At 29.0% G+C, this 16,131-nt stretch overlaps 1 protein-coding gene across 1 annotated transcript; it reads right to left on the reverse strand.

Moving 5' to 3' along the window:
• Nucleotides 1-2,713: 2,713 nt before the first annotated feature.
• On the reverse strand, nucleotides 2,714-3,370 carry LOC113384757 (protein CREG1-like). The gene has a single exon (XM_026622518.1). The coding sequence runs from the start codon at nucleotides 3,368-3,370 to the stop codon at nucleotides 2,714-2,716; it is 657 nt and encodes a 218-aa protein (XP_026478303.1).
• Between the last annotated feature and the right edge of the window lie 12,761 nt (nucleotides 3,371-16,131).

Genomic DNA, 16,131 nt, shown 5'->3' on the forward strand with positions numbered 1-16,131 from the left:
TTACAAGTAGTACGAAAACCATTAAAAGCTCCCAGATGCTTCCAAACGCAATGATGCGCAAATGTCTGTGTAATACAACTTTGCACATGATTCGAAGATATATATATATATATATATATATATATATATATATACGTACAAGAAAAATCGAGGTATTTCAAATTATCTTACAAAAATTGCCTCGCTCTCTTGGGTAAATTGCAATTACTTCTGGCTGGTCGCGCCAATCATTATATAACTTTTTTGTAACTATTTAATTATTTCAACTAAATAAATAAATTTTCAAATAAACTCCATAATACTAGTAGTATGATTAAAATATTTATTATGAGATAGAATCCTCAATCCCTTGATGATGTATTCCCATGCCCGAGTTATGAGAGTTGCATCTGAATTCAAATATGTAAATGAAATTCCATATTCCATATTCCACAATCCAATTGCTGGTGTTTATAGCAATGCTAATATCAAACGTGGTGACTGCTATGAATATTTTATAGCACATATATGTTATCAAAGAGAAAATCCATAGTGTAGAATTGGGTATAAACTTTCTTAAACTAAATTTTACTTTGTCTAAAATTCAAATTAGGGTTATAGCTGGGACACTAATTGGAAATATAACTATTACTATTAGTAATAGTGTATAAGTTATAGTTATCGCAAAAAAATCAAAAATGAAAATTTTAATATTCTTTACGTTTCAAAGGTTTCTGAGTATTTTGGCATACCTTAGAAAAAATGGATGTATGTGTGTGTATGTGTGTGTGTGCGCGTGTGAGTGTGCGGATACAAATTTTCGTCGACGATTTCGGGAACACCGATCAATCGATTTGAATAATTCAAAAAACATTCGATTCGTATTGATAAGGAGACGTGCTTATTAGTTTTTGGCAAAGGCAGGTCTAGCCGTTGCGAAGATACGGGGCAAAAAGTGCCAAAAATGGTGACTTGGTTTTTAAGAGAACGGAGCATCCGATTTGAATAATTCAAAAAACATTTTACTTGTTTTAACAAGATGAATTGATCAAATTTTCATGAAGGTTTCGGAGATCTAATAAAAAAAGTAAAAAAAAATTCCATTTGGCGGTCAAAAATGATCATTAGACATATGCACATCAAATTATCTGATATTTTTATGAGATGATTAACAATAAGTTAAATTTTGCTTACATTCCTATGAGTTCCGTACCAATGTTTATTCGTTAGACGGCAATGCGGCGCTTACGCGCTTTGACATTTCGTCTCTATGCAGTTAAAGCAGTACGATTGCTTTGAAAAAAAAGTTCAGAATTTCCACAATATGTCAAAATAAAGTAAACATTTTTTTTTTAATAATTTTTTTTTTCAAAAATAAAGTAATTTTCTGTCAAATTTATAGTTTCTCAAAAATCTAATTTTTTTGAAGTAAATTTTTTTCAAAAACGTTAATCGTTTTTAAAAAAATAATAATTTTTAGTACGGGAAGTTCCAGCAATTTGCCTTCAGGCACGATGCCATGCGCCTCACTAGTTATATATATCAATACATAATATATACAGGGTATCCCAGAACTTAATGTCAAGCGAAAATAGGCTGATATTGACCTTAACTGTCCTGAAAATACTTAATGAAATTATGAGCTTTTAAATGCAACCTAGAGCTTTAGTGAAATTATGACTATTTATACGTTATTGTGGTTAACTTTTATTAAATAACTAGTTAACTTTTATAAAATGGTAAAATACTTGAATAAAATTGTAATTTTATTATTGAAAATGTTCGAGTAAAAATGTTCAAATGTTTCTCTCTCGCACATTGAAGGTTGCGCCTATAAATTTAATGATATAAACAAATATAAATACAATGAACTATTTTTTCACTTTAATGCTTCGAATAATCATGTATGCACATTTATGTATACATTCATCTAACTTAGTGTTTTATGAAAATTGGGAATATATTTCCAAGCAACTGCTATATATGTGGTTTATATTATATAAATTATATTATATATAAATATATAATATAATATAAATTATATTATATATAAAATATATATATATATATATATATATATATATATATAAATATATATATTTCTATCTTATAAATTTTTCATAGAAATTTCATCTTTGATGTGAATCAAAGGCTGTTGCATATACGAAAGCATGTAAGGGTTTCTATGAAATCTCGAATATTGACATAAAAGCGAGACATCGTAAACAATATTATTGGTATATATATTTATATTAGAAAATTTCAAGAAAGGAACGCTATAAAATGTGATATGAAATGGAGAACGAAAATATCGCAATAAAGATCCTTTCGTTCTATATAAAAAATGTAATATGTGGATTTAAATCTTATCATACGTTTGTCGTAAAGTTTGCATTGAATTCAGAAGATTTTAGATGCTATATATTGGCAAATGATTATTTTTATTACAAGATGAAAATAATAAATTAATTTCAACAGTTCATGACTAAGTATAAGATTAACTTCTCACCGAACAAGCTTAAAATTCAAAGAAACATTAAATATAGTTTTAAACTTGATATATTGTAATCATATTCAATTTCACTTATTACTGAATATTATTTTAAAAATTATCAAAATAACTTTTATTACACATACTAACTTTGAATTTCATATAACATACAAATCCATGAAAACTTTTGAAAAAGATTATCATTTACAAAAAATATTGTAATATAACATGCAAATGCTAAAATTAAGGATCATCGTCTTTCCAAATAGGTTCCGCCTTGTAATATAAATCCAAAGGCAAATTTCTCAAACCACCAGGTCCATCCACCACTTTAATATTTTCAACAACCAACTTAGCAATCAAGAACTTCTCATTAAAATTTTCTTCCAAATGGGGATGGCTTTCCTTCAAAGCACTCCTGGCAAAATCGAATTCCTCACTCGTTAAATTTAATTTTTGAGTTCTTCCCATTAAAATCACTCTGCTGCATTTTGGTTCCACAGTGTCAATTCCCAATTTTTGACAATATTTTGTTTGATCAATGGTTACTGTCAAAGCTGTTCTGTTATCTAACCTTAAATTTTCTAACATTGGCTCATTTTTTTGTAAATAGAAGTACGGAATACCTGTACTTTTATTCCTGGTTCCATCTGCTATAGATTTTATACTCCCAAAAACAGATTTTGAGAACTCCGAATCAACACATAATTTTTTTGTTGACAAAAATGTAACAACAGTTGCCCAATTTATATTGTGAATCATGTATCTGGCGACTTCTGCAGTTTTCTTAAGGCGTTCATCATTTTGTTCCAATTTTTTACCAGTTTTGAATGCGAGAGTGAAAAGGATTATGAAAATATTTAAAAATAGTAGGATTCTCAAAACTTTTTGATGCTCCATAACACTGTAGTTTCATTGAGAAGAGGAAACGTATATCGTACTTAAAACAACACCATTTAAAATTCATATTTTTATCTATTTTTATTATTGTTCAGTAGCTTATTTTAAAAACCAGAGTCAAAATGAGATTTAAAATATATAAAACAAATATTGGCAAAAACTACGAAAACTATTTAAATCTATATACTATATGGTATATTGAAAGCTTTTAAAAAATATTAGGTAGACGAGTGTTCACATATTTTCACAGATAATTGTTCATATCTAATATTCAGGAAAGTACTTTTTATTTATCCGTTTTAGGATTTGTTTTTGATAACACTTGGTCGCAAAATACTATAGTTACATTATTGTAATATAGGTTTTAAAATGCAATAAATACATATATTGGAAATAAATCAATTTAATAAATTTAGTTATAAAAAAAGAGCATGTAAGTACTTAACGACTAATACTTGAGGCAAAATTATAGAAAGCACTTGAATAATAAATATAAATGATTAATTCTAGTTTAATCAGATTCTTGTTTATTAAAATAATAATCTCCATAATTTTTTTGTTTTTAGTTGAAGTATTTGATATTATTTTTTAAAATATATTACTTTTGTTTTGAAAAATGCTAAAAATAGTTTTGTGCATTCATATATATAGAATAATACAAATAAAAAGGCCACTCTCAGTTTTTCTATGGCAATTTGAACAACAAAACGAATTTTTAATTGTTATTCTGCATAGCATATGGTGGTGACAAGTACAGAAATGATAATGATAAATGATAAAATCAATTATATGTTATTCGAATTGAACATAATATTCACCATATAAAAGATAAACAAAAATCATGCTAAGTTCTACTCTGGGTTTAGTTATCTAATATATTCATATATTCTATACTAATTCTGCATTGACGATAGTTCTGTAAAAATTATGATTTCAGGGCAAAACAACCAAATTCTTCGATTTTCAATTTTGTAACAAATATTTTCAAATATTTGACGACGAAATTGCGTGTAACTGCGTAAGCTATTTCTCATAATTGAAATTATTGTAATTATATCTAATGTTCTTTAAAAATTTAATCTTTTTATTAATAAGTAAATTATCTTGCTCATATTTTTTCATTCTTACTTATCTTTCAATTCACGATACAATATAGTATATACGAGTATATATATATATATATATATATATATACTAGCATACCCGACCACGCGTTGCTGCGGATTTTATTAAAATTCACCTGATTAACCAACATTTGAATCCTTTTTTTATAAAAAATTATATCAATCCAAAAATAAATAAAATCTGGATTGAAATTTGATGGATTAAGCAGCAGTTCAATACTATTGATTTAAATGTGTTTTTTTTAAACTGAAGAAAAAATTATTAAAGTATTGAATAAAAGAGTGCAGTACAAAATTTACTATAAATAACAAGTGACTTTCATAAATGTGTTATATGGTATTTGGTATTACGTCATATTTTCTTTTATATATATATATATATTAGGGTGGTCCTTAAAATAGTCATTTTCGAATTTCCTTGCTCCCAGGGGATCAAATGGTTCCAAATTGATAAAAAACAATTCTCTGAAAGTTTTAGCTCTCAATATTAACGTTTAGATAGAACGCAATTCAATCAAAGTTTGTATGGAAATAGCATGGAAAAATTTTTGAAAATTAAAAAAAAATGTTTTAAGTATAACTTAGCGACAAATGAATGAGTTTTATTCATTTATTTGTTCGCTAAATTACATTGAAAAAACATTTTTAAAATTTTTGAAAATTTTTTCATGCTATTTCCATACAAAACTTTGATTGAATTGCGCTCTATCTAAACGTTAATATTAAGAGCTAAAATTTTCAGAGAATTGTTTTTTATCTATTTGGAACCATTTGAGCCCCTGGGAGCAAGGAAATTCAAAAATGACCATTTTAAGGACCACCCTAATATATATATATATATATATATATATGTGTGTATACGTATATGTATTTATATATTTCTTTGTATTGTGTCTTCTATAGGAGAAATGGGATGTCTCGATCAGAATGGGTCCAAATTCAATGTGCCTAAATATCGATTTGGAACATCTTTTGTTCAACACGATAATTGAATTTGAACATAAGGCGGAATGCTTGTCAGGAACATAGTTATTCCTTTGATGAGAGTCTTCAGATAAATGAAAACGATTCTCTTCGTCAACGATATTTGATTTCAAATAGATCTAAGATGCTATAAATACATTATTCATACAATCAAAGTACAATAAATAGAAATTAATTAATTAATAATAATTTCCAAATCGAAGTATATTAGAAAATCACACTAGAAATTAACATAATTAAGTTAAAAGGTAACGGACCGTCTTCTACCATAATTCCATTATAAGTAATATTGCAATATATATTTTCAAGTGAAAACGAATGTCACTGCTGCTTGACATCAGGCTGTCCGAGACAGGTATTTTGAGACCAACAACTGATCAAAGTACATAACCCTTACCACCAGATTACGGGAAAGCTCAGTTTTTTCATATTATATATTATATAATTATAAGTATAAAAACATTTAGTTTTTATGATTTAACAAAATGCTTATAAAAATTGGCAAATTATAGAAGAGACTGGCTGCAGTTGTGCCTTGGTACAATCGTCATAACAGCTAAATTATACTGATTTTGAGATAGGGTTCAAGAAAAAAAAAGATGTATGTTTGTTCGAACAAGTTTCCAATATTGCACTAAGTCAGCGCTTTACATTAACATGACCTGTAGACCGCATTGATTTTACCGAGATTTAAAAAGTAAGATTTTTTGTTCGATTTATTTTAATAATAACTGTTATTTGTATGTAGAACGAACACGTTCTTTGTTATTTTGCTGTAAGTTGAACATCAGTAGTTAATTACTAGGAATTAGTTTTTGCTTAAATAGTTTAGCAAAGACATAACGATTTGTGAATTTTTTTTGGATTCGGTTGACATGTATTTCTTGTCAGAAAAAAAATCTAACTAAGACAAACTAAACTAAGACAAAATACGAAAAAGAAAGGGAAAGAAAAATTCAATTAAAAAAACTTTCAAAAAAATTTCTTGTTAATTTTGTTTGAAAAATTATGTTTTATTATAAATTGTTATATTACATTCATAAACTTCATTCAAATGACTATGTTACGTTGTCATTTTTTTAAGTACGACTAAAAATTTGCTAAAGATCAGGATAGAATAGGCGCTAATATTAAAAAAAAAGTATTTAAGGCAAACATTTTAGTATTTTCACGTATACAATTGTCTAAATCACTATCAAATTTACTTTTCTCCCAGCTAACTAATTTACAAGATTATTGCTAATCAAAAACAAAAAAAAAGGCACAAAGCGCAACAAATCTTCCCTATACATAGTAAACGTTTTTCAGCGTTTTTCATCGCATACTTATATTCATTAAGAACTATTTTCAAATTGCTTTATTACATTTGGAATAACTGTCTTTTTAATATGCTTTAATTGAGCTATTAAAAAAATTGACTCAAAACTCATTGAAAATTGATTCAAAAATCATGTTCCATGCGAAGAAGTGATTCACCTTCCAATTGTAACTCATTTATTTATAAACATAATCTAGAAGATAAATTCTGAAATTATATTCCGCGTGACATGCGTCTATATTTCATGCTTTCGTGGAATTTTGCATTTTTTAACATTCAAGACGAAAACATATAGTGGAATAAATTTTTTCGTTCGGAACCGAGCTTATATGTAATACCACAACGAATTCCACGCATTGTTTCGCTTCTGCGTTATTTATTTAGGACAATCCCGTATTGTACGAACACGTCTAACATAAATCCTTTTCTTTCTATATTTAATTTTTCTGAAAGGGGTTTGGTGGATGAAAGAGACCAGTAACACTTTGTTGATTTGTAATTTAAATAAAATAAAATACACAGAACCGGTAAGTAAATTATCACATCTAATAAACCTCCGTTTATACTACTAGTATAATAGCTATCCTTTGGATATGTTCTAAAAATCGATAAAAAAAATTCTGAGGACTTCACAAAAAGTCGCTATATTTGTAATATGTAATGTAATTTTCCCAAACAAATGTATTTTGTATTTGAAGTAGAAGTAACACTGGCTACTTCTACTATTGTCAATTTATTTGTCATATGTAATCTAATTATAATATCTTTAAATTTACTAGATGCCGACTAAAGACAGTTGTAAATTATATGGTGAAATATAAAAAAAAATCTTTGTGTCATTTTATTGTCCTCAGGACAGTTGAGATATGCATAAAAGTAGGTTTAGAAAAAATAGGTATGAACACCAAAATGATAACGACTTTCATTGTCAGAAATATTTAACAACACAACATAATCATTAAAAAAACATAATTTTTCAAACAAATTAACAAGAAACTTTTATGAAACCTTTTTTTTTCTTTGATCAAACCTTTTCCTTTGTCTTTCATATTCCGTCTTAGTTAAGTTAGATTTTTCTTAATTTGTTTAATCTTCACCCGAAAAGGATAAGACCCAAAACCACATGTCACAACCGTACCCAACGCATACTTTTGAAAACAAATCATCGTCATGATAAGGCTATATTATCTGCAAAAAATTAATTGCTAGTAATTAAGCACTACTGTTCAACTTAGCAAAGTTACAAAGTGATCTGTATACATATAACAGTTATTATTAGAAAAAATCGACCAAAAGAACTTTTTTGGACTCTGCAAAGCAACGCGGTATAGGGATCATGTTAATGTAGGGCACTAACTCAATGCAATAATGGCAACTTGTTCAAATAAACATACTGCATCTTGCTCGCTTCAGACCTTATATCAAAACCTGTATACTTTAGCTGTTATGACGAATGTCACTACCGTATCCTGTCACAATCGTACCCGATGAACTGTATGGAGCAACGAAAAGAAAAATTTTAAATCTAAAACTTATGTGAAAATAATTGCCTATAATCTGCCTCAAAATCAGTATAGTTTGCTGTTTAAACGGCTATTACAACCGTGGTTTTTACTGAACTTTATTCAACAGGACACAATAAATGTTTAATATTTTTTTTTTTTAAACTCGATATGTCTATGATGATCTCATACGATTGCAGTACACTTGAAGATTGATATATGCTACATGTATAATAAAAGTCACGCTTGATCATCAGTAATAAACTTTATATGCCTTTTCAATATTTTTACGACTCCGAGATTTTGCACAGAGTCCGACGTTACGCGTCCTTGATAATTTTTCATCGGCCGTAAAAGCGCTCACGGTTTCCGAAAGAGTGCCTTTGAATCAGATTTAAGATCCAGGGGAAGATTGTTCGCAGATTTTATCGCCTTTTACACGTAAATTCAAGAAGAACTGTCGATTGTGCGGTCGCCGACGGTCGACTGCGCGTCGCCTTCGGCGGAGGAAAACGGCTTCACTCTATAAAAGGATTCTTTTAAAATATAGAATAATATCTTCAGTATTCGTACAAATTTACTCTATATTAACTACAGATAGATACATAGACATTATTCAGGTTGGAAACAAATATCGACTAAGATTTGCTTTCATTATTAACCCTTTCTCTACAAGGGTCGCCTATATGTGTACAAGTATTGCCTGTAGATGACATCCGTATTTGGCCGTACGGGTACCACCTTTTAAATTATTAAAAATCCTAATAAATTATTGTAATTTTCAGTTTTTTAAAAGAGTAATCTATTTTAATAACTGATCATATTAACATTTTTTTGAAAATGATTAAAAAATCATAAAAGTTTATTATGCCCTTGTTCAGGCAGTAGCGCTGAACTGTTCCATCCCAGAAAGAAGCAGCTGACGTATATCGTCACAAGCTGGGTTGCATATAAAAGCGATAAAGAAATCTGGACTCTCATAGTGACAATCATGTTACATTGCATCTTGCACAAACTTTTGCATTTTACTTGGACTGCCAATGCATGATGATGGCAAAATAGTTTGCTTTCCAACGTTGGTTGTATTATATTTCACATATGAATCGCTGTTCCTCTCTCGTAATATTTTACTCATTTATAAAATGTCATGTAATAAGTAAAGGCTTATATCATTGCTTTTTTGGTCGCCTGCCTAGCAATCTGGATATCAAGCAGGCAAAATGGATGAATCCAGCGTCATGCGAACAGGCCCAGAAAACGAGCGTCGTGTAAACAAGGCTTAAATTCTACTTACAATTTAGATAAAATATTATTTTTATTCTGGCATCTGCCATAAAATGATATGTTCACTTGTGCTTTCACGATATTTTGCAAAAATAGCCGTCAAAAAAGCTGTCTTTTGCGGCGAATTACAGAGTCAAAATGACCTTAAGAGTTACAGAGGTGATATAAGAAGGAAACTATAATTGAAATAATATAGGAAAACAAAAATAAAAATAGTAGTTAGTACAAATCATAACAATGATTAAAATTAAAAGTAAAATCATAATATAGACTAAATTATTACTGTAAAACTGTTCCAATGAACACTTCACTATATTATGTCAAGTCCAAAGTAATTTTTCTCTTCAATCTTCTAGTAGACGGAGTCATAAGTAGAGATGCTATAAGATGTTTCGGATGATTTTCTAGCTTGAAGTGATGGTTTAAACTTCTGCTTCCAATTACGTCCTTGATAAAAGGAATATTGAGGTCGTCATGGATGTCTTTATTACTGACATACCAAAATGCGTCGGTGATCTGCCTTAAAATTTTGGATTGTATCAGCTGCATTAAAACAATGTTACATATACTGGCGCAACCCCAAAGCTCTATACCGTAGGCCCAGATGGGCTATATTACAGATTTATAAATTAATAACTCGTTGTCAAGCGATAGGACATCTCATTAGCCAATTCAGGTCTGCAATTTTCTGTTTAATTAGTTTGATTGATGCAAAAATAAGGTAAAAATAATTTTAGATGATGATTATATATCGTGCTAAAATTTCACCTCAAACATTTTGGGTTTTTTGAGCAATAATCACCAGTATATACATATATATATTTAAATGTAGAGTATCTCTTATTACAATTTTCTATATAATTTAGAAGAATACCAAGAGGTTACGACGTTATAGCTCTCTCACAAGTTTTATGAAACGCTTTTATTTAAATGTGTAGTAAATCCTGCCTTCCTATAAAATCATGTAGATTTACCCTACTGCTAGTGTCCATATGTAATATTTTTATTTTACTGAACATAATAGTAATACTCTTAGCATTTACAATTGCATTATTTTACATTCCACATGTGTCTTCGTGACCTTTAGAAAGCTTGTCGTGATCTACTGATTTAGAATATGGTGTACATTATACATTATTTACGCTGCTCAGTCCGAGAGTCAACCTTTTTAATGGTCGTTTTTGCACGATAAATTCCACGACCATAAAAACCGAAATAACTCCCAAGTTTTACGTTTACTCTGTCTGGTCGACTCTATATATATATATATATATATATATATATGTACTATGTGGCCGAGGCGACGGACTATTCGTTATGCATCGCGATTATGCAAATTAATGCATTAATGCAATGTGTACAGTACCTTTTATTCGATGGTTAATTATAATATTATGGACTTGTAAAGACTTCATTTATTTTCAATCCAATGGGAGTAATATTGTTTGAAGTGTGATGCCAAAAAACATGAGATCATTGATTGATTGCTAAGAGGTTTTCTAGCCTAGAGGCATAACACTATGTTTTAAAGACCCCAAAAAAATGCAAACCATACCTTTACTATACATTTTCACAAGTTAGTAATTAATATTTAAAAAATTCAAAAAATATAGTCAAAAAGTTTAAACTCTAGAGTGTGGTAAAGTGAAGAGTGCCAAAAAATTGGCACCTGACTATACCCCTAATTTTAGCCCTACAAATAATCTGAATATCTATCTATCTACCTATTAGCCTAGAACACAGGTTCCCAAACTTTGTCTCGAACGACTCGTCTTTTGTTTTTTGTCTTGAACTTTGCCATGGATACTCCTATTTAGACGGTATCGATTTAATCAATTTATAATTGCACTTAAGTTTATTATTAAAAATTTGAAGTAATAATACATTTAAATTTTATGCAATTATGCATTAAATTAAAAATAATAACAAAACTGAAGTAACGTTTAATTATCAAAATTTGTCGCCCATTTTGTAAGATTTAATCTTACATCTCACTTAATGATGTCTAGCCTATATAATTTTTTGTTAGGAAATTAGTCATATCTTCAGTCTTCTATCTTCAGTATCCATATCATATAATGAACATTCTTTCTTCTATTTATTTTGCAACTATTAAATCGTCTTCTATCTTTAGTATCCATAAATACTAACACAGTCTCAAAAAGTGCAAAGAATTTCTCCAAACCTTTCCATGATTAGCATAAAGGGTCTTCACAAGCTTTACCATATTGCGACTATGATTCAAATACCTTTAATATTTTATTAGTATATTATATAATACATAACCAGGGCCGGTTCTACCTTGACTGCAATGCATGAGAAAAATGCGGGCGCACGCCTTAGGGGGCGCCAACACGAGATTCAGAAATGAAATTAATAATAATGTTTTTTCAATATAATTCAAGAAATATATAATTTCTTTGCATCTTTTACTAATCTTTGGACAATATTTTTGAAATGGATTAAAAATTTGACTTTAAAACAATAATCGCTAGAAAAAAAGGCACCCCAGGACCGACCCTGTATATAATTATAAATATTTGATGTATATATGTATATTATATATATATATATATATATATATATATATATATATATTATCTGTCCTACATATTTGAGAAAATTTAGCAGTTTTGTGTAATTTACAGTACACGTATATTTGCATCCGTTAAGTAAATAATTTACATTATCAAAAATTAGTATTCATTTCCAATGACTCTTATTGAGTATTACATTTAAATCAAATGGTTAAATATATCAAAACACACTGTTATCAAATGATTTCCAGCTAGTATTTTTATTCTATATAATCTAATTGCAAATCATCATACGTTACATAAACGGTCTGTCGACAAAAAGATTCTTCTAACATCTTCTCATCTAAATGATGAAAGTTTTTTGTAGTACGTAATAAAAAATCGAAGGCGCCTCTCTAGATATGACATTCCTTTATTAATAGTGAAAGTTATTACTTGTATTTCCTGAAAATCGCCCACAATGTGAACGTAAAGTATCGAAGATGAAAGATAGACAATTCTTACGATATGCAAGAGAATAGAAATGTTAAAATTCGTTAAATGCAACAGGGACTAACTGTTGGTTTCATAGAATGTTAGTGAAACTTTGGTTTATTATTAGAAAGTCATTATTGGTTGGTTAATAATAAAATGCACATTAAAAACTTGTATTGCTAATAGATTCACATACAGTTTTCTTTTTTTTTTTTTTAATAATTCAACATTGGATACATTCAATAATTTTCATTCCAGGTTTGATTCAACAACGTACGTTAACACGTTAATCGCCACGATTAACAAATTAAACGATAAAATGCTCTCATATCATGAGATATATATGCCTGAATTACGAGATTTGGTAAAAGGATAATTTTACTAGTAAGTTTTACTAGTAGTCATTTTAAACGAATTTTTGTTGAAGAAAAAAACAAATCATAGTAATATGCAATATTAATTATATATATTTGGATTAACCTTTATATAAATAATATTGTTAAGCTTAAATCAACACAAAGTCCATTATTATTACGAGGATTCCATTATCAGTTATATTTCTATAAGGTTATTTAAAGAACCGATTATGCCGTAAAATAGACCATTGTTATGGCAAGGCTATGATATGTATTAGTTTTCATATAAAATCGCACTGCATACTGTCAAAAGCCATGTGGTTGCTTTGCAGTTAGGCGTTTTCACAGTAAAATATTTTCAAAATTAACAGTAGGAAATATTATCTAAATAGCCAAATCTATCTTTTTATTGATTAATTATTTTATTTCCACACTTGGGTAAGTTCATGCAACTTGTCTTAAGTGGGTATTCTGCTGTAGAAATACAAAAAAAGCTTCTATTCAAAAATTCTTGTACGAAAGAATTTGTTTAAATTTAAATTATTTTCGGAGTTACAGCTACTTGACAATGATAATCTTTTCTTGTTTCCTTCCTTTTACAAAACGTGTTTACTCGAAAACTGTCTTTTACAATACAATGTACACGATTTCTCGAGTTCTACTGGACCGATTCACTTGTAATTTTCAAGAAATCTTCTTTATAGACTTCTTTCTAGTATATACTAGCCTCATTCGAAAATTTCAGTTTTTTTAAATCAAGAAACTTAAAAAAGTGATAAGAAAGTGATAAGAAAAGCTACTTTTGTTACGTTTATAAATAAATTATAAAAAATGCAATAAATAGTAAAAAATTGCCTTTTTTACGATAATTTAAAAATTGCCTAAAGTTCATGCGTTCACAGTAGAATACCCCCTTGAAGTAAAATACAACTTGCAAGCTTGTAACCACTAATTTTATATAGTCGTAGTATCAAAATTTTCTAAACAACTTTATATCTCAAATATTGTTTTTTTTATAAATTTCAATTTAAATAGCAAATGGTTACCGATTTATACGCTTGACGAACATACTCGTCAATGCACTCCTCCATGACGAATATATTCGCCAATATGGTTAACATTAAATACGACAACGTTGAGTACAGTATAAAATAAAGCTGTATCTTTCCTCGCTGGTGTAAATAATAGGGATTATCTCAAGAAAAAAAGCGCAAACGGAATTACACTGATACATTATTTCTTTGGGACGTCTATCTGGCGAAAAGCTCTTGGGAGACGTGTTTGTCGGACATAATCGCAAACATGAAGGAGTCGGACATAAGGGAGATAATAAAAGTCGCAAGTCGGAAAATATACGAGCGGAATGCGGAATGGCCCAGGAACATGACAGGAAACTCACTGGGTAGAGGGTACATCCTGTGAAATCCAAGATATATAGGATATGAGCAAAATTTAATTTAAAATCATGGAAGTAGACATTAATGTTATCGTTTTTTATAGTAATAATATAATAATTTTAATATTTGTTGGAATTATATATAATTTTTAATGTTTTACAAACTTATATAAATCCGAAGCACTGAACTTAACCAAATAAAATACTATATTTAACTTCCCGTAGGGGAGGTTATAGTAATCGCAAAAAAATCGAAAATGAAAATTTTTATATATCTTTACGTTTCAAAGGTTTCTGAATAGTTTGGCATACCTTAGAAAAAATTGATGTATGGGTGTGTGTGTGTGTGCGGATACAAATTTTCGTCGACGATTTCGGGAACACCGATCAACCGATTTGAATAATTCAAAAACATTTGATTCGTATTGATAAGGAGACGTGCTAATTAGTTTTTGGCGAAGGCAAATCTAGCCGGGGCAAGAAGTGCCAAAAATGGAAACTCATTTTTTAAGAGAACGGAGCGTCCGATTTCAATAATTCAAAAAGCATTTTACCTGTATTGACAAGATGAAGAACTGATCAAATTTTCATAAAGGCAGGTCTAGCGGTTCCGGAGATCTTATATAAAAAGTAAAAAAAATGCCATTTGGCGATCAACAATGATCATTAGACATATGCACATCAAATTATCAGATATTTTATAAAGATTTTAACAATAAGTATAAATTTTGTTTACATTCCTATGGGTTCCGTACCAATGTTTATCCGTTAGATGACGACGCGGCCCTTACGCGCTTCGATATTTTGTCTCTATGCAGTTAAAGCAGTACTATTGCTTTAAAAAAAAGTTCAGAACTTCCAAAATATGTCAAAAATAAGAAAACATTTTTTTTCAATAATTTTTTTTTTCAAAAGAAAGTAATTTTTTGTCAAATTTATAGTTTCTCAAAAATCTAATACTTTCGAAGTGAATTTTTTTCAAAAATGTTAATCGTTTTTAAAAAAATAATAATTTTTGGTACGGGAAGTTCCTGCAATTTGCCTTAAGGCACGATGCCATGCGCCCACTAGTTAGTTCACGATTTATGTAGTCGTGACAGTATTTTCTTGTAGCAGATGCCTAATATTTTACTAAATAATTTATTAATTTTCTTTAAAAAAAGTTTCGATGTTTCTCATAAAACATAATATGGCGATAAAGTTCATGCACCAAACAGACCTACAAAAATTGGGTGAATTATATAAATTCATTCAAATTTGGATAAAAGGCTTCAATTCTAGGACATAGAAGCACCTGTCTGTGCACTAGAATTAATGATGTTACAGATAATTTTTTTAATTGGAAATCGAAATGTTAAGATTTAAATAAAAGCGAAAATTTTATTTTCGAAATAAACAGCTGGAAACTTTATCTAAATATCTAAATCTCAATTTCGTTTAATTATTTAATAATTTCACATTTTGGGAAGTTATTATTTTGTTTATTATATAATAAGAAATTTTGAACCCGCTGCAGTTAAGTGCAGTTAAGTGCAAGGGTTTAGTGATATTTTAATTATATCATCATAAATTGATTTGATTTTATACGGGATATTGGAAATTGTATTGAAACTTGTACACGTCCATTGATCACGTGAGCGAGTTTTTAAGAATTTTTGGACCCCCCCCTCTCTTGGTGATCAATGGTGATATGCAAAATTACCCCCCTCCCCCACCAAACATCTCGTGTATTTTTAGTTACGTGAAAAAACTGAACAATGTTTTATTTTTTTTTGAAAATGTTTGA

This window comes from Ctenocephalides felis, unplaced genomic scaffold (assembly GCF_003426905.1).
Source record: "Ctenocephalides felis isolate EL2017-DRISC unplaced genomic scaffold, ASM342690v1 CF-g0.4_SCAFFOLD_00845, whole genome shotgun sequence".
In the NCBI taxonomy this organism is placed as follows: Eukaryota; Metazoa; Arthropoda; class Insecta; order Siphonaptera; family Pulicidae; genus Ctenocephalides; species Ctenocephalides felis.

What these genes read in the sequence shown, in the direction of transcription:
- LOC113384757 (XM_026622518.1), bottom strand. Translation starts at nt 3,370, where the DNA reads ATGGAGCATCAAAAAGTTTTGAGAATCCTACTATTTTTAAATATTTTC.